The sequence below is a fragment of the Photinus pyralis genome, unplaced genomic scaffold (genome assembly GCF_008802855.1).
Source record: "Photinus pyralis isolate 1611_PpyrPB1 unplaced genomic scaffold, Ppyr1.3 Ppyr1.4_LG6, whole genome shotgun sequence".
Lineage (NCBI taxonomy): Eukaryota > Metazoa > Arthropoda > Insecta > Coleoptera > Lampyridae > Photinus > Photinus pyralis.
In genome coordinates this window covers 12,507,918-12,526,769 of record NW_022170663.1, presented here as the reverse complement: position 1 = coordinate 12,526,769, position 18,852 = coordinate 12,507,918, and the positions used below count along the sequence as shown (strand labels likewise).

At 35.6% G+C, this 18,852-nt stretch overlaps 1 protein-coding gene and 1 long non-coding RNA gene across 5 annotated transcripts in view; one reads left to right on the top strand and one right to left on the bottom strand.

Annotated features, from left to right (window-relative positions):
• LOC116174395 (ras-like GTP-binding protein RhoL) overlaps positions 1 to 18,647 on the bottom strand; it is a 28,826-nt gene extending 10,179 nt beyond the window's left edge. The window contains exons 1-4 of one of the 4 annotated variants that reach the window (XM_031492313.1): positions 17,746 to 18,647; positions 17,587 to 17,701; positions 17,425 to 17,539; positions 17,082 to 17,286 (exon numbers count right to left, since the gene is read on the bottom strand). In XM_031492313.1, coding sequence (XP_031348173.1) covers positions 17,096 to 17,286; positions 17,425 to 17,539; positions 17,587 to 17,701; positions 17,746 to 17,864 — 540 coding nt within the window. In that variant the 5' untranslated portion in view covers positions 17,865 to 18,647 and the 3' untranslated portion in view covers positions 17,082 to 17,095. Of the gene's footprint in view, positions 1 to 3,245; positions 3,323 to 17,081; positions 17,287 to 17,424; positions 17,540 to 17,586; positions 17,702 to 17,745 lie in introns of those variants that run through there. The other 3 variants (XM_031492312.1, XM_031492311.1, XR_004146111.1) reach the window with 3 other exon arrangements.
• On the top strand, positions 25 to 1,125 carry LOC116174401. Its single transcript, XR_004146117.1, has 4 exons — positions 25 to 114; positions 162 to 335; positions 380 to 892; positions 936 to 1,125. It is a non-coding gene; the product is annotated as an uncharacterized LOC116174401 (long non-coding RNA).
• Positions 18,648 to 18,852: the final 205 nt, after the last annotated feature.

Below are 18,852 nucleotides of genomic sequence, written 5' to 3'. Positions count from 1 at the left end.
TTAATGTTGTTTGTCAAGACAAAGTTCAATTTATATCCCTATAAGTTCATAGTATGCTGTTTCGTGCGACAATGAATGCCATATTTTTGCTTATTCTGGGACTCGTTCCGTATAGTAAGTCGACCAAATTTACGCAAAGGACAATGATTACCTACTTCTAGGCTACTGTTTAAAGTGTTATGCATGTCTAAATATAGTCAGAAGTGACTGCGCTAACGCCTTAACTTTCACCATGGATGTTGTAAAATGCAATGCAAATGACAGAAATTCTACGTTTCTGGAAAATAACGATGTTGGCGTATTCCGACCCGTTTGTATAAGCGCGATTGAACCACGTGAGTCACACCTCATTCCACAGTTATGCCAATTCGGTTGATAGAATCTGATCCACAGATAGTTATCCGCGGATGTGCGGTTTTCCCAGACAACGTGGATCCATGCGAATATTTACAGAAAACTGCGATTTTCGAAAAGTGTCATTGGTGCACTGAAGATAAGTGCAATAACAATGAACTAGTCCAAGGAGGAAACAAAATAATTTGATTTATTTTTAAAATGCCTAAACCGTACATTTGATATTGTACAATGCTTAGGTCAATCACACATTGATAACTTAATCTTGTTTTGTACGAATAAAACAGCTCATTAAATGATTAGACTTGTTTCAGACACAATATGAGAGCCTTACTTGTTCTAGTCGCCATAGGTGTCTTTAATTCAGCTAACAGCTTGCAATGTAATGTATGCACTGGTAGCACTCTCAGCTACTGTGGGGATGGAGAATCTTCAAGAATGGGTGTTATAAATTGCAATGAGACACGGTCCGTTAATTTTCATGGAGATGGTTACATCGGAAAACCACGCGCGGTTTGCGTTACCGCGACTTACCCAGGTAAAGTTCTAGGTAGTTTCACATGTTGGAATTTATGTTGTAGCGAATTTTCCTAAAATTGTTTTTCGTGGATGCGGTACGTTTTCGGATCAGACTGACCCATGTAAATATTTGGAAGATACCAAACTGTTCGAGCATTGCACCTGGTGCACAACTGATAAGTGCAATGATAAACCACAACCGGTCGACAAGATATGATAGCTAATATGAATAAATAAAGTAAATTAAGCCTAGATTAATTTTGCCCTTTTCGCTTTGTTCTTTGTGTATCATAAGATTCTTATTGGTTCGCCACCGTACTAGATTTTGCTCCCATCCACGGTCTATCCAGTGTTTATGCAAACGCACTTTCCGAACAAAATTGTACCGACCAGCAAAAGGATTGTCATCAGGAGCAAGTCTGTATTTCCCAATCCATTGTCGAAAAATCCAATCCCAAGAGTAATCACTCGACAGATTTTTAAGCATGCAGACCTTCAAAAACATCTGATATCTACCCCGAGATCTACCCCAGATTTATGAATTGAAAAAGTCTGGCGGAAGGATTCCATGTAGAGAAAACTTGGTAAATAAAGCTTAGTCGCATTTCTGTGTTTTTATTAAATAAACGGATTATACCTTCCCTATGAAATTTAATAATTCGTTTTATACGTATAATCTTACAAAAACACGACTAGTTTCGATGTTTCAGTCATCTTCCAGGTGCTAAGGTTCTTCAATTAGATAATTAAAACAATGTAATCTATTCAATCAACTTAACTTTGCTTTTCATCATGGGCTTTCAGTAACTTCCGCCGTTTTACCTAAGTTTTGAAATGTAATTCAATTTTATTCCGTTTATAACAATCCCCTATGGGACCCTCGTGTGCAGTCATGTTTCTACATTAACCAACCTGCCCTTAATTTGGTTTTAAGCACGATGTTAAAAACGTAAAACTCCGTTCCGACCTTTATACCTCCGTATATATTTTCTATCCATACAAGTATTGCCAACTTTAAATTACTCTATTACCTAAATGTTTAACCACCTATTGTAAACTACAACCGATCCTTTTATTTTTCCCCGGAAGATGACTGAAACGTCGAAACTAGCCGTTTTTTATAAGATTAATTGATTATTAAATTTCATGGGGAAGCTATAATACGTTTATTTAATAATTGGAACCCCCAGTTCGAGCCAGCTAAACAACAAAATTTCAAATTCTGTATTTTTGTCAAATTTTTTCGAAAACTTTTTGTAAAAGGTAAATATTGACCTATTATATCACTACGAGTAAAATTTTTTATGAGAGATCTTAAAGGAGTTCTCTTTCGGAATCACAGGGGTTCCATAAATTTCACTGTAAAGGAAAACGAGTTCAGGGGTTATCTATCACCCAATTTGTCAACGAAAAAATCAAAATCAAAGTGTGTTTGAAGATAAAGGTATTCATGTAAATTAACTGCATTTCAATTTCAATAAATCATTAAGTCAATTAGAAGTAAGAAATGATCCAGTTTAAATGAAAATTAATGTAAAAAGAGAGAAACTCGTAATGCTTTCTAATTTTCAATATACAGTGGTTTGTCACTTTGCTGGACAGTACTGGAGTAAAAGAGGTATGGTAGGGCGAACTATAAGAGGCACTTTTAACAATTTTTTTTATGACACAGTTTTGGGGTTAAAATTTCTCGTTTAATAAAAAACAAAAGAAATTGTCAACAAATTATTTGCAACGGAAGTACCGAAGCAAAATGGCACCCGATAGTGGAGTCCGAGGGATAAGGAAAGGAATGATTTGACTGCGACATGGAGATAGTATGGAGGTGTTCACTAAACCCATCAGTGGAGAGCCACATCACGAGTAAATAAAATCCTTATTATTCGATATTAAATTGTATCAATGCAGCGAAGACTCAAAACTAAAGGTACAGACCTTGTTGGAGAATTGTATTGTGCCATATCACACGTCTCTAAATAAGGGAGTTACCATTTCAATTGATACCATGTGAATCATGGGATTCAAATCAAAAAAGTCTGTCCAGCTTGCAATAATAGAATAGAAGATACTATAACACGTTCATACAGATGACGCGTCTTTTAATTAGATTGTTACAAGCACACATTTGAGTTCATTTCACGTTTAATTTTCCAAAAATTTACTGAGCAGTCTGGTCGAGCTAGAAAGTCAATTTAATTGGCTTTTATTTAAACAATGCTTTAGGTTAAGGACGCAAGGTATTCAAAAAAGTGCGCCCATCCGCCCACCCCTCAAAACTAAAGATTACGTATCCTACGGTATTTAGATTTCTTTATTTTTGAGTTAAAAAATGGCGTGCAATACAGTCATTCACAAAGGTAATCAAAACTCACCCTTTCTACGTGGAATATAAACACGAACGGAGCACGTACATACAACCACATTTATCGACGATTCATTCACAAATGAATTACGTATACGTACGCAATTACGTAGGTATATAATCTTAATAGCTGCAATATTGATAAACAGAAACCGATACAGGTTACCGGACTACCTGCCTATATTATTTTTAAATACGGCGCACTTTTGCTATTTCACGGACTGAATTGAGCGGGAAAAGACGCATTTTTAAGATTGAACGATTACATCTTCATCAAAAGCTATAGCCTCTTCCTATTTCTTTAAAAATCGGTTTTTTTTTGCTCATCACGTTTGCTGTAGTGGTCTAATCTCGAAAATCCTGGTCGCTTTGGTTTCTACTCGTACAGCCCAATCCTTTTCGAGGATATACATCTGGAAAAAGCGGATCTATTCCGTGTTCAATTCTGGTCCTATCAAAATAGACATAAAAGTAGTGATTGAATAACAAAAACTCCGACAGGGCTGAATTTTGGTAGAGACCGAGGTAGAGACCTTGGGTACACCAGTAGGAATAAAGTGCCAAAAGTCCTCATGTGTGCTAAAAAAGTTATTCAAGGTACTTAAGTTTTATCAAATATATAGTTCAGACAAAAATTGTAGATCATCAAGTTATCTACAAAAATGGCCCTTTTTTTTGGTTTTTTCCTAAGAATTCCGTTCCTAAAGTTGAAGGATTGACATTCTACACGATATGTACAAAAATGCCACATATATACATACTCAGGCAGTTAATATAAGTAAACATTCGTTAGCCGCTTGTAAGCAAAGACGAAGAGTGCACTTTCAAATTTGTTTTTTGGTTTTAATAGCCCTCACCCCTCATTGACATTTCCTGCCTTAACGAGAATACAAACATGAAACAATTTTTAATTTCTGATCAAATGACACCAACACCAAGTCTGTAAGTGGTGTAGTTCCGGAGCCTTTGTGACTCAGACAGACAGACATTAAGAGCGCAAACGTGCACTTTTTATTTTTTGAAAGTGAAAGTGCACTGAAAATGCCTATTTGTGTCTCTTATATGTATAAAATATACAATTCTGAGAATTAGAGAATTATACACTCAAAAAAAACTCAGTCCCTTAGCCAGTCCCTTCCATTAAATTAAAAATTTAAATTTTGATCGCCCTTCTACAGAGTCGTTTACAATGAATGGTCAAGTTTAATAACATCAATCCTTAAAAAGTTGTTTTTTCAAATGAAACCTGCTTTGTTTTTTTGCATTTTCAGATCTGGAAAAAAACTCTACATCGATCAAATAGTCCATTCTCTATACCTATCTGTTATGATTTTCGTTTAATTTAAGATTTTGATATCATCTTTATTTAATTTTGTATTAATTAAAATAACTGGGATGTTTCCGTACTCCTAAGAGAATTATGCATATAAAGGTCACAATTACAGAAAATCTTAAATAAAACGAAAACCATAAATCTAATAATTGATCGATGCAGATTTTTTTTCGACATTTGAGAGTGCAAAAATATAGAACAGATTTCATTTGAAAAAATTGACTTTTTAAGGTTCGAAGTTATTAACCTTCACCATTAATCCGCGATCAAAATTTAAATCATTCGCATGTAGCATCACGTCAGTATTGTTGATTTTGGAAGACTTTTTGAAATTCAAGTTAACGGAGTTATAGGTACAACGCGCTAAAGAAAAGCAGTGAACAATTTTGAAAAATCTTGAATAACTGGAAAACCTTTGATGCTGGGTATAGGGAAATGTGGTTATCACACGACGAGATTTTCATGTAGATTTTGAAAATGCAATTCACAAATGAGTGCTCAGTGCCCTTCATGTATTTAACCTAAAAGTCCCCCACTTCATTTAATTGCCAAGGATCTAAAGGTAACCTGCTCGATCGTAACGTTATTGTTAGTTCGAGAATCTCATCGAACTATCTGGAAAAATGCCCCAGAGTTTGACAAAAACAATGTCCTGCGAGGCCCAAAGAAAACCATAATGCCATGCTTTAAAATAAATTTCGGCTTCATATCGAGTTTGTCTTGGACCGAAGTGTATAAAATTGGATGTCTAGTTTTTAGCGCATTTTTGCAAAAATTTTTTTTTGTAAAAAGTAGCTTTTAATCTCACTTTGGCTGGCTGGCTGGCTGGCTGGCTGGTCGGCTGGCTGGCTGGCTGGCTGGCTGGCAATAAATGCGCGCCCGTAGAAAAACGCTTGTAAAAAGACAAGGAGTGTACATGTAACTATCGGGGCCGTGTAATTAAGAACGTTAGGGATGGGGCTACAAGATGTGGGGTCGACGACATCTGGACGCCATCCTCGAGCGTATTATACTAACCTGGAGATTTTTCAGTTTTTATCTATCTTCTTCTACAGTTTTTCTCCGATTGTTTTCAAATTGGTGTCGTCAGGAAGATCTTGTCAACGCGCACAACTCCTGCGTGGCGGAATTTGGTTTTTTTTCCTAGGGGCGAAATAAACCACCTTGTGCGCGGCGCGCTTCGAGGGGTAGTCGACTTTGGGCGCCTAAAAGTTTCTTACAGCGCGAATCGCGGTCTCTCTTTCTCGTGTCACTAATAGAAGGTCGAGCTATGTGAAGTACCCAAAAGTTGAGTACGATTTTATGCCGGGATTTTAGCGAAATCTACCAAAATGCGAATTACGAATGAACGGGACGTCGGAACTGTGTATCGACAAAGGGAATGTGGTAACTCCCGACGAGATCTTACTGATGGTGGAGTCGAAACTTCAAATCCGAATTGTTGCGGGTGATCAGAAGTGGGTGTCGACAAAGGGAATATGGTAACCCCCAAATGGTTTTACTGATGGTGGAGTCAAAACTTCAAACGCGAATTGCGAGTGCACGGTAAGTGAGAAAATGGTACCGACAAAGTGAACGTGGTAACTTTCGGCAAGATCTTATTGATGGTGGAGTCAATATTGGCTAATAAAACACTGATCTTCCACACAAAAATGCGCTGAAGTCCCTTCGATCTCACACGAGGACTTTGATCATTTTTTACCTCAACTGGGGTATGTACACCGGATTCCAGCGGCAAATGATGAAGGGTTTGGTAGGGTTAACTGAAAGTGAAGCGACATCACTTATCTCATTTAACCTTAATTATGCTTTACAAAGACCGCTAATTTTACATCATGTAAGATATCTATTTTACAACGTCCATCAATCAAGAAACTTGTCCAAGCTTGCGAATAATAGCAACTGACACTTTTCTTAACATGGGTAGTACGGATTTTGAGATAAAATCATTTCTAAGGAGAGGCGCCTCTTATAAATTACAAATCCGTTTTAGCAATCATGCCTGCGGACTAAAGGATTCAATTTTCATAAGCCAAGATCTAAATTTTTAGCAAACGGGATAAGCTCTCGCCTCCCACATCGCGAGTAAGAATCTATTTGAAATGTGAAACTTGTCGCGTGTAATAATGAGGTGGAATCAGCCGACGCGTAAACTTCTCAAGATTTACTAAATCGTTTATGTGAATAATTTAGTCGCTTAAGGTTGTTGTAGAAGTAAACTGCTCGTGTGTTATAATTTGCGTACTTAATCCTAGCGCCTAAAGCTCTTGACATTCTAGGAGTCTCTATATCATTCAAAATCTACGCGTACAGGGTTAGCATCTTTGATCTTATTCAACCGATTTGTTGTTCTACCACAATTTGCCGAAATGAATGTTGTGTGGTGGTAAATATAACGGTCGGAACTGTTTAATATACGAAGTGCTTTTTGATTTATTTGATACAGGTTATGCATTAGACACATAAAAGTTTAATTATCTTTGTTTCCATCTTTCATTTCGAAAGTAGGTACTGTGACGTTACCTATACGTACAAATAATTCTCATTGTGATTGGGATTTTCGCGTGAACAATCTTAAATTATTGCATACCTTTGCTATAAAAGAGTCTGCGAGTGAAATATTTCTTGTACATTTTGACGGCCCGTGTGATGCAGTGCAGTTGAAGCTGGACTGCGGTACTAAGGGCCCCTAGTTCGAATCCCGGTTCGGGCATAGATATTTGTAAATGTATAGTGGGTTGGGTTGGTAGGGTAGAGCAACCTTGGTTGAAACCCCGCCCACTCAAAAAAGGACCAGAAAAATTTTAGAAACATTTTTGCTCTCTCATTTTTTCCCGATATCTTTTATGTTAAAGGAATTATGATCCGAGGGGTAAAGTACAAAGGGTAGTTGCTTACTTACAACTTACAAGGAAAAAACATGCATTGAATTTGTTGAATTCGTAACTATGATTTAACATTCCAGACCCATAAAAGTGCGTAATTTTCGCAACGTATACGTAAATTCTCTTAATTTATGTAAATACGTAAAGGAATGTGGAGGAGGTAATGGAAGAGATAATATAATACAGTTCGTGTGCCGAATAACGGCTTCCGATGGTAGGCCTGGTTGCCAAAGCCCCCTATATCTTCTCTACGGAACTAAATAAGCGGTTACCGTCTTCCCCATTTACGGTGTCTATCTAGTGTAGTATTATCTTTGAACACGGTGTCCAGATTAGTAAAGTGCGAAAAACAAAATTAGGGGTAGTAATTGATTGTAAAGGGAAAGAAGACGCATGTAAGCTAACTATGGCAATTACGGATAATGCGGATGGTGTATTGCACGGGAAGGAAGTCAGGAAAGGTTATCCACACGTAATACTACGAAGGGTGGACAAAAAATTTCAGTAAGGAAGAAGCAAGATCAAAATTAACAGCTTTTAATAAGGATTTAGTAATGAAAAGTGGCGGTATTGAAAAATTCAAAGAAAGGAAGGAAGGGAAGAATCCTTTTGTGGACTTTACCTTGGACTATTATTAGGTGTTGGATTTGGAAATTTATGAAATCACAAAATTCAAAAATTTGAGATGGAATTTTAATTGGGACACATCACGATACAAGCTAAAAAAGATCGATATCTTTGGCACAAATGACGAGGTCGAAATGATTAATCTTTACACTAATGGTTCCAAATTAGATGAGTGGCGCAGCATTTGTGGTATATAATAACAACATCGAAATCTACTTCGAGAAATATAAATTGGATAAAGGGTATTCAGTATTCCACAGCGAACTCCTAGAAATTATAATGCACTGAAATTATCAAAATCTAACAGCTTCGATTTTGTCAGATTCGATGTCTGCCCTTAAATCAAATTCCTCGATTAATCGATCAACCGAATTATTATTGGAAATTCGAAAGTGTTTGGAAATCTCGGCTGAAAATAGTATTAAATTTCATTGGGTTAAAGGACATACATATAGGATTTTTGGGAAATAAGAGAGCAGACGAATTAGCGAAAGAAGCTGCTTCCGATATTTCAGATCGAGGTGAGGGTTGTTTCCTAATATGTCGATTGTAAATAGTTTCTAAGATAATGGCTAAGAACCCTTCCCTAAAAACTTTACTCAACTTTGAAGAACGTAAAATTTCTCCACCGAGTAACCTTTTATTTTTAATGCTTGTCTATCTGCTTTCGACTGATACTAAACGAGGGGGTCGATTTCGCCAGTTTTTTGCTCGTCGACTTCATCGTCCCCTCAAAAGGTTAAACAGGACTCGATTTGGACATTCCCCGAAAGCGCCGTCCTTCCCCGCGGGCCAAATAAAAAAGAGGCCCGATAAAATCACAAATGATGATGATGAAGTGAGAGCGAAAATGTTAAGGGGCGCAAAGACCAACCCCTAAGCGAATTTTTCACTTCAGTTTTGTTCTTTTAGCTCACGCCTTTTACTCCACGGATGAATTTATAAGTTTCGATTTTAGTTTGATGCTATAGGTTACAATTTAGAAATATGTTTGATGACGAGTGTATGTAATTCTTGTTGATTACCTAAACACAATAAACTTTATTATTATTATTATTATTATTAACTGACAGATTTCAGAAACACGATTGGTCAACTTGTGAAATATTAGGCAATCAAATCCTTTAACCCACAACTTAACTATAAACTGACGTTTCAACGGTCATTGTACAGTGCCTTGGTATTCCTTGGTTTTGAAACAATCTTTTTCATATAATATAAATATGATCAAAGTAATTATCCGCGTGTATTTCCGTTTAAAACTTAGGGGAAGAGAAACTGCAATTTATAAAATTGAGAAGTTAAAAAAATCATCCATCCATAAGCGTTATACTTCTTCCTTTAATGACTTATTCAGTGAATGTACTCAATATAAGAATATCGGAGCTACCTTAATGACTCATTAAGAGCTTTAGAATTATTAATGATCTTTTAGACGCTCAAAGAGCTGTTGGTTTCCTACATTTTCAAAATTGCCATTGTAAGAAGTATCCCGAAACTCTAATCTGGCGACAGTGACAAGTGAAACATTTGCAAGTTCCTGGAGGAAAAAAGCCGGCCTTCAACTGCTTATATTTTACGTTCTTGTTCATAACACTTGAAGTATTTGCGTGAAGTTATAAGAAACCGTTAGTGTAGCGTTTCGCATAATTTACCTTTTCATAACTTGCATAGTTATAATTTATAAAGCTGTTTGTGTAACTTATGTTCCTAGCCCGACTTTGTGACATCTTAATTAAAACTTTTAATTATTGAACATTAAAAAGAAGTTCTATTGGGTACTTGGGTGTATCGTTAAGTGTTGGTTCCCTAAACCCAATCGATCAAATCTAGGCGAATAATTTCTACATAAATTTTTCTCCCAACAAATTTACATTTACCATCACTTAAACCATTTCAAATTGCGATACAGCTTCTAAATTGATATCCATTATTTATTTAATTTTACAAGCATGATATATATCTCAAATGTAAAACTTCTCCACTCGACGTGTTTCAAATTACAGCTTAAAGTAGAGCACGTCCTCCTCTTTTAAATTTGCATCACTGATACCTTACAATTTTCCTGCATTCGTCGGAATTTTCCGGAAGTATGTACATTTTACAAATTACTCCCTCTCCCTTATCTCTAGACGTTGCAACAACTTACTTCAGAATTTATTACTGACTTTCTATCGTAAAAATCACCTACCTATTACAATGTATACGAGTATTTTGCAAAATTTAAAGCAGTATATCACCGACGCTTCGGGCGCTCCTATTATCTCAGGACTATACGTGATTTATTGCGGAAAATTGTTCGAAAATAGTTGTATGAAATTTTTATCGCAAGAAAATACTTGTTTCTGAGTCGTGAATGTTTCGTTGCAACTCATCAAACAGTGTGTTTTGCTGTTTTCCATCAATTGGTAGAGATTTTTCATATCTCAAGTATTTTACTTTGTAACACAAATATACAAAATTGTACGAGAACGCGAACATCAGAATTTAAAGAATGACAAGACTGCATTACGGCTATGCATTTGAAGTAATTGGATGTCGGTGGCACATTAAAATTCAAACAACAGTTGCAATATGAAGCTTCATTAAATTTTAAAATAATTATTCCTACCTTCCAAAGTATTCAGTTGCGATCTGCAACTGACATTTTAATTTTCTCGTCGCTAACGTAGTGTAATACTTATTTTCGCTAAATTTTTCACTAAATACTAACTTTTCTTATAAGTAGTATGTTCTGTACGTTTTTTTTTTTCGTTGCAATATGCGTCTTCTTTCATTTGCACTGAGCTTAATTGCATTTAGCAGAAAGAAAAGAGTTTTTAGGGAATAGCTCCAGTAGGCAATTAAAAATTGGTATCCGTTGAATTATTCAGAAAGTCCATATTAAATTAACAATCTTAATTCAGTGTTTGTGTAAAAAATTGAGTTCCGTACCTAAAAAGCTTCGCGAACTTATTTATTATTAACGAAATAGTATAATATGCGTGATACAAGCCCGTATGTACGAGATGAGAATAAGGGCGACCATACACGAACCACAGATTCCAGCTCCATTCCTATTCAAAACACCTATAATACAGGCCATTTGTGCTCCAACGGGCATCTAGCGGGAAAGTTGTGGGGTAGTTTTGATTTCTTTGATTCTATATGTTTTTTGGGGTGCTGAATCCGAATCTGAGGTTTGCCAACAAAATTTCATGACGCAACATTGAAAAAAATACAAAAGAAGTTGAAAAAGATATTTTTTTGGCAGTTTTGTGCTTACAACTTGAAAACTGTCAACTTTTTGAAAATAACCTTCCTATTCAAAATGAAAGTACTTAAAATTTCATACAGACCCCACTATTTAGTTTTTTTCCTCGATGAACCGTTCGGGCTCGAGCGCCAGTTGAAAATTCGCGTATGTCGGCTGTATCAGCAAATACTCATCATTTATTATTATTTTATTATTATTCTGTGCAAATATAAATCCGTACTTTTCATTGTCTACCGGTCTCCTCAAAAGATTTTATAACTGTTCCGTCTGGTATAAAACTCTCCCATTCCTTCACAGATGAGCCAAGGCCCATTACGTCCCCGTGTACCTACGTTTGCAGTCTCGAGGCCCTCCTCCCATAGACATACATACACAAGCGCACAAAGTTACACAGATGGACGGACGGACAGTCTAAAATCATGAACTCGCTTTTTGTCGCTGGTTAACATGTAAACAGAAAAGAAATAAATCGGGTTCAGTTGTTAGCAGACAAATTTAAGCTGGGGTAACCTGCGTTACCCCCCTCCGAGGAGTACGTGATTCTTCAGAACACCGGAGCAAGAGGGATAATGCCGTTGAATAGGAAATCAATATACCCCTTTTTCCATTTGAATTTTTGGAATTAATAATGACCACAACGCCACTTTCCCAAATTCAGCAATAATTATCCAAACATGCTACCGTAGGGTTTTGTGATTTCTTTATCTGGTTCGGAAGAGAGTGGGAATAATTTTAGATAGCACAGTACCTATAAGTATTATATATTATAAATAATATAATAATAATATGATATACTGTTGTTCGTTAGAAATTAACTTTTCATACAATTCTGGACTACAATAAACACCTTGAACGTTATGAAAATGAGAAAAAACCAACCCTTACATATAAAATTCAAATAATAGTAGGTAAATGCAAGGAATTCACTTATTGACAACGCTTAATATTAATTTAGGGTTTTAGTGCGAACAAACTATGTTTTGTGGAGACAGCCGAAATACGCCAATTTTCAACTGGCGCTTGAGCCCGAACGGTTTATCGAGGAAAAAAACTAAATAGTGGAATCTGTAGGAAATTTTATGTACTTTAATTTTGAATAGGAAGGTTATTTTCGAAAAGTTGATAGTTTTCCAGTTGTAAGCACAAAACTACCAAAAAATATCTTTTTCAACTTCTTTTGTATTTTTTTCAATGTTGCGTCATGAAATTTTGTTAGCAAACCTCAGATTCGGATTCAGCACCCCAAAAAACATATAGAATCAAAGAAATCAAAACTACCCCACAACTTTCCTGGTAAAAATACAATTTAACTGGATTACTTATAGATTTGTTTGTAAACTTGGATTTAATACGAGGACCTTTCTAAGTTTCTACCTATGACGTAAATGCTAACAAGGCTACTTTCTAATGTATTTTACCTGAAACCGTCAAGAAAATCTAAATTTCAGGGCTATTTTGACATTAGAAAGTTGATCTTTACCTGACTAGTACTGTAATATTTTTGCCTGACGCCCATTACAGTCCTAGTACATGCAAAATAACAATTAGATCATTCGTTGAATAAGTTATTCAATCAACGATTGGATAATTATAATGCAGACTATGTGGATATTTTTAAATATTAATATACCTACACAAAGGATAATGGTTTTTTATTACGAACAATTAATGGAATATGTGTGGAAGTAATTATTCCTTTAGTTTTGCGCCAGTCATTAAAAGGTTTCTACGCCTTTTCGTACCTTTTTTTTGACTTTGTGGGGAGTGAATATTTCACTACAGCGGCCGCAGCTTCGGCTACATTATAACAACGTCTTGCATAGGTACTCTTCTTCACTGATACTGCTGTTGTACCTAGTTATAAAGACTGTATAGTTGAAAAGTACAAAGTATAAACTGAAAACTGCGTTAAAAATGACACTGACTGTTTTAATTATTTTGAAATCTCTATGGAAACAATTAAATACAGTGATTTTAGCATGCGTGATTAGGTATCAAAATTTCACACATGAATAATTTAATTTGGACAATTCAACTCATGTATAAAAAATCGCATAAGCCGCAGTGCAATTGTCACCTTGACAGCGGCAAAAGTTACCTGCAACTTTTCCAGCGACAAATGCACTAGTGGTTTTTTCACTTATTCATTTTCGAACCAATAATCGCATTATCCTTTCCCATATGACTAGTTTGACGTCTGTCAATAATTGATTAATTTGGTGAATTTCTTGTTCGTTAAATTGTCCTGCCGAATTACACTCGAGGTTTGTATTTAAACCGAGTAAATTTGGGTTGTGGCAATTCAAATCTGTTTCCTTTTAGCAATTGGACTCGAAAAACTGTCAACCTAAAAATGCTCCACCTGCGGTGTCGCATTTTTATTAGTTGACAGTTTTTCTCGTCTAATTACTAGGTAACAGATTTTCATTACCTAAACAACCCAAATTTACTCGGTAAAATACAAACCTCTTGTGCAATTATAAGTGAAAAATTTTCTACATGTTGCGGTTTCAGGTAAAATTTTATACATAATATGTCATGAAAGTGAGTCTTCCTGACTTGGAGGCATTAAAGAGATACTCGGACGCTACGCGTCCTCGTACTTTTCAATAAACCTCCGCGTCATGTAAACGACCACTTTCATGACTTATTATGTAAATAACTATTACCCAAAATCATCATGAAACCTTCATTTTCATGCCTACTATTTTATGTCACTTTACCGGCCGCACCTGTCACATTGATAAATGTATATAATGCCTCCTGTCATCACTGACAGATTGACATTAATCAAAAGTTCTATATAAAAATAGAAATTTTATATTAAAATACGATTTCTGGTAAAATATAATGCAAAAGTCGTCAGTAAAATGACACTATACTTGACTGAGTCCCAAAGGGGCCTCGTATTTTCATATTTCCTCGTCAGTAATGTGTCATTTTCCTGATTTTTATGTCCTCTAGCGTTTCTACAGATGTTCCATTCTACCCAAAAAAGAATCATTGTTAGCACTTCAAAAAAACGACACGACTGCGTTTGTCAGGTGATTATCTGAGGCAAATTTAGATGTTTGAACATAAAGTGCAATTGATATGTAACAGCGCCGCTTTTGTGGTTCCTTTGTCTTTGCATTCAATAAGAAAAACGCCCTGACGATCCCAAAAAAATGGTCGCCATTTATTTTCTAGACGAGGCCTGGGTTTTTGCCTTTTTTGTAGGTGGTGGGCCCTCATGGAACCTCTGCTTGATATTTCTGAAGGCTTAAGAAATTTAGGTATATGAGCTTTATTGCTTAGTACTTGGTAGTAATAAAGTATACGTACCTAAATGTATTGGGGTTGTATTGTACCAGTATTACGTAGCTGTAATGTAATCTCTACAGAAAACATTAAGCACGTTCACACGAGTGTAAATTACAGTCTCATTCACATTCAAGCAAGACTCCTGTCTTGATTAAAATTTTCCATGCACGTAATATTTTCATATTTTCTTACTGTATAGTAACGTGACGGAAGCCAACAAAATATTGAAGAAAGTCCGGTTTTATTTATAATTGCCAATTCCGTTTAATTCTACTGAAACATAAGAAATGCGGAAACCTGACCTGCTTAATTTAGTGAGTTCATGAGCAAATATACATTGTACTGTGACAGCACAATTTAAATAAAATTTGCTAAAAACCATAGCATTGTTTAAACATTTAAGAATGGTACCAGTTCATATTCCCGTACCAGCATAGCGCAAACAAGCACTTCACTTTCTGAATTTACTAAGATTACGCTACAAACACTTATAGCGCAATTATAGATTATTATATAGTAATTCCAAACATCGGAGGGAAGGTGCCCATACACTCGTTCCCAATTAATTGATACCATAACATAAACAATTAAATTTGCCGACCCAGAGTTCCACATACCCAAGAATATTGACTTATTGCTAGGTGCAGGGCTAATTTGGAATTTATTATGCATCGGACAATTAAAATTACCCAACAAACCAGCCATATTTACAAAAAACCAAGTTAGGGTAGTGTTGCAGTTTTTGTGTTTGAACATTTAAATATAAGATAAGCAATCGAGGGAATAAAACAATATAGAATTGTCAGTTAATGAAACGTTGTATTCGATACTAAAACCTATTCGCCGATTCACGAATCAAGTTGTTTTACACTGAGAAAATTCAGTACATGGTCTTATCGAAGCCGGATTTGTGATTTGGAGAATAGGGAAAAGGAGTCGATCAAAGGGAGTTTCAATTTAAGCACAAGAAGTTGTCGTTGCAGAAGCAGCAATTATTAGCTGAGATTTGCAGAAGAGTCCTGATACACAGAAAGCGGAAACAGATTCACTCACTAGCCTACATATATGCTCAATAATTGTTGGGAAATCGGGATCGTGTGAGTCTGTTTCAAGGATTTGAACGAATTTCATTTTTCTGTGCAATAAGCAATAAGGTATGTTTGACTGACTTGGTCAGTGGCAAGCAAAAATTGATTATTTATTAACAAAAGGCTATAATACATTTCAAAGTTTTTGCCATGCCAGTTTTTAAATCAATAGATGAGGTTTGAGGGCATAGCATTAAATTGCGTGGTGTGCTCAAGCGCAAAATAACCAAGTTTTTCAATTATGTCTCAGGTATTCGTCTAATGTCAGTGATATAATGGTAACGCAGTTGCAATATAAAAGGTAAAAAATCTTTAAAGGATTGAGAGACTTGGATGCAGTATTTGACTACCGGGCTGAAGTTGAAGATTTGTATTTCAATGCTATAATTCAATTCAATTCAATTGGAAAGTCAATCATTAAAATCTACTTCATTAGAAGGTGGTAATTCAATCACTGCAACTAAGAACTCAAGAATTATGACCGAAGAATCAATATCAGCCATTATTAATGAGTCCAATTCTGAAACTGTTGGCCATTATACTACTAGTGCTTTAAATCATGTATCAGAAGTTGTAAATATATTCACCCTGTTGTAAATAAAGGTTCAATCAATTCAGTAAAGTTTAAATTACCAACTATTTAACTTTCAGGAACTTTTGACGAGTGGTAGGAGTTTAAGACTAAATACGTATTCCATGATTCATAATAATAATTCTATTTGTGATACTGACAAATTTGATTATTTACGTTCATGCCTTATTGGTTCTGCGCAGAAATAATATCCTCTCTTGATTTTAGTGGGGCCAATTATCAGACAGCATGGGAATCTTTGGTAAAAGGGTTTAGCAAATCAGGGTTATTGGTCCATAATCACGTTAAAGCAATTATGGAATTACCACAGGTGAAATGTGACTCTTCAGTTCAGAATTTCGCTGATAAAACAAGCAACATTTACACTGTTGGCCTATTTTAGGGGAACCCATAGAAAGTCTTTGTTAAAACTAAAGTTGATTTATAATTACGTGCCGAAGTTTTTTGGAAAATGTTAAAACCAGAAATTATTATCATTATTATCAAAATGTGGTATTACATGGCACTTTAAATTGATCCCCACCGATTCCACAACTATATTTTCATATCGCCCAATAAAGGAAATACTCTGAATTTTCCAATTTTTTGAATTAAAAGGATTTTGTTGTGTTAAATGAAATCAAATGTATAACTAAAACTCTTTTGTCCCAAAATTCTCAGTCAGATCTAAACCGAGAGATAAAAAAAATAGCTATTCGCAATTCAAAAGTTTTGTCATTGTATCAATCTTTAGTGTTTTTTTTTCAAAATAAAAACATTACCCATGCGTACAAATTTTATTTCAGGAACATTGGAAATCGCTTCTTTTGTACACTCCTGATTGCCGTCTTAAATACGTCATCTACTCTTAGGTATTCTTTGATGGAACATTCAACAAACCCTGCGGCGTCTATTAAATACATTAAATCTTCACCCTCCTCCTTTGACACATAATCCTCCGCGTTCCTTCTACCTTCGCTTTCCGTACCTAAGAACGTTAAAATGACATTAACGTTTTCGTCATTAAAGGTCCATTGTTACGTTTATGAAAAGCACAATAGAGCCGCTTACGTCAAGGCATGCTCCGCATTTAGAAAATAATGCAATTAATTAACACGACATTTACCTACTAAGACTAAGGGCACGTGACGCAAACACCGCCTCACTTCAATACACCACTTCGCAACGTTTTCAAAAGACGCCCTACTTTTAATCGAGTAACACAAGAGGAAACAGTCCGCCTAAAATAAATGGTTAAATAAAAAAGCACTCCAGATAGAAATGTCACCTTTTCGTAATCCTTCAAGCGCAAGCTTTTGAAGACGTCTTCACTCTCGGCGTTAACAAAATGAACGGAGTAAAGTGCTCGATCCACCACCACATTTTGCACGTTATTCGTAAAGCTAAAAAAATTGTGCAATTAATCTAGAGTTAAAAGTGTAGTTACATGCAAGGTTTAAATTCGTCCCTCAGCTTCTTGTCCGTGGTATATTTCAACAACAAATCCGTCTTTTTGCTGTCGTGGTCTCCGACTGCCACCAACGTAACATTCGTGCACCTGGCCATTGTGTTTAAGTAATTATACAGATTGGGCGAGACTCATAGTTCCGCTATCGGGTGACGTCAGTCTCTAAGTGATACATGTTTGGAGAACAAACACTCGGGAACTCCAACGCAAATATTCAAAAAAGATTAGCACGTTTCGCATGCTCTTGAATAACAGACTGTAATTATTTCAATGACGTTTGTGGTAACAATGAAACTATTGTTTTCATTCCGGCGCTCAATATGACATTCGTATCAGCGGGTGTTTGCGGGCTTTGAGTGGCATAGGAGCCATTTCGATTCTCCGGGAAATAGATTGCCTCTCTAATGTGAGAGGAAATTGCTTTTAGTTTTCAAAAATCGGTTTCCATTATGTTTACCCATTGAATTAGGGAGCATTTAGTAGGTAGGTATTGAATAACTAAGCTTACAATTCAAGTACGAAGTACAAGTTTTTTTTTAATAGGGCAGCGTTTGACAGAAGTTGTCCACCTATGGAACAATTAAACAAGTAGTTTTTATAAGTTATCAATATTAAATCACGTGACTTCTTTTCGTTTTCTTTTGATCTACTATCCAACTCGGCCCATTTCTTGAGACAGTTGTAACCTATACTCGTAATGAACTGTTGTATCTATGTTTACACGAAAATATGCACGGGTTTGAGTTTCCACCGGCTATTTACACGGATGTAATAAACAACGGTTTGAAGTATATGAAGTAAATCGACACTACTACCAATAGTAAATAAACTTAACAAATATAGAAAATGAGCTCCTGAGTATGGCTATAGAATGTGCAAAACCAAATTTAAACCTGATGTTCGTTTTGCTTTTATTTAAAGTGTATATGTATGAAATTTCATTTAATTGCTTCCATAAATAAGAAAGTTGGCACTGCACATCCTACACAAAACCAAATTTGGAAAATGGCGCTACATTTGCTTTTATTCCAAGTAGCTATGTATCAAATTTTATTTAAATACCTTCATAAATAAGAAAGTTTGCAA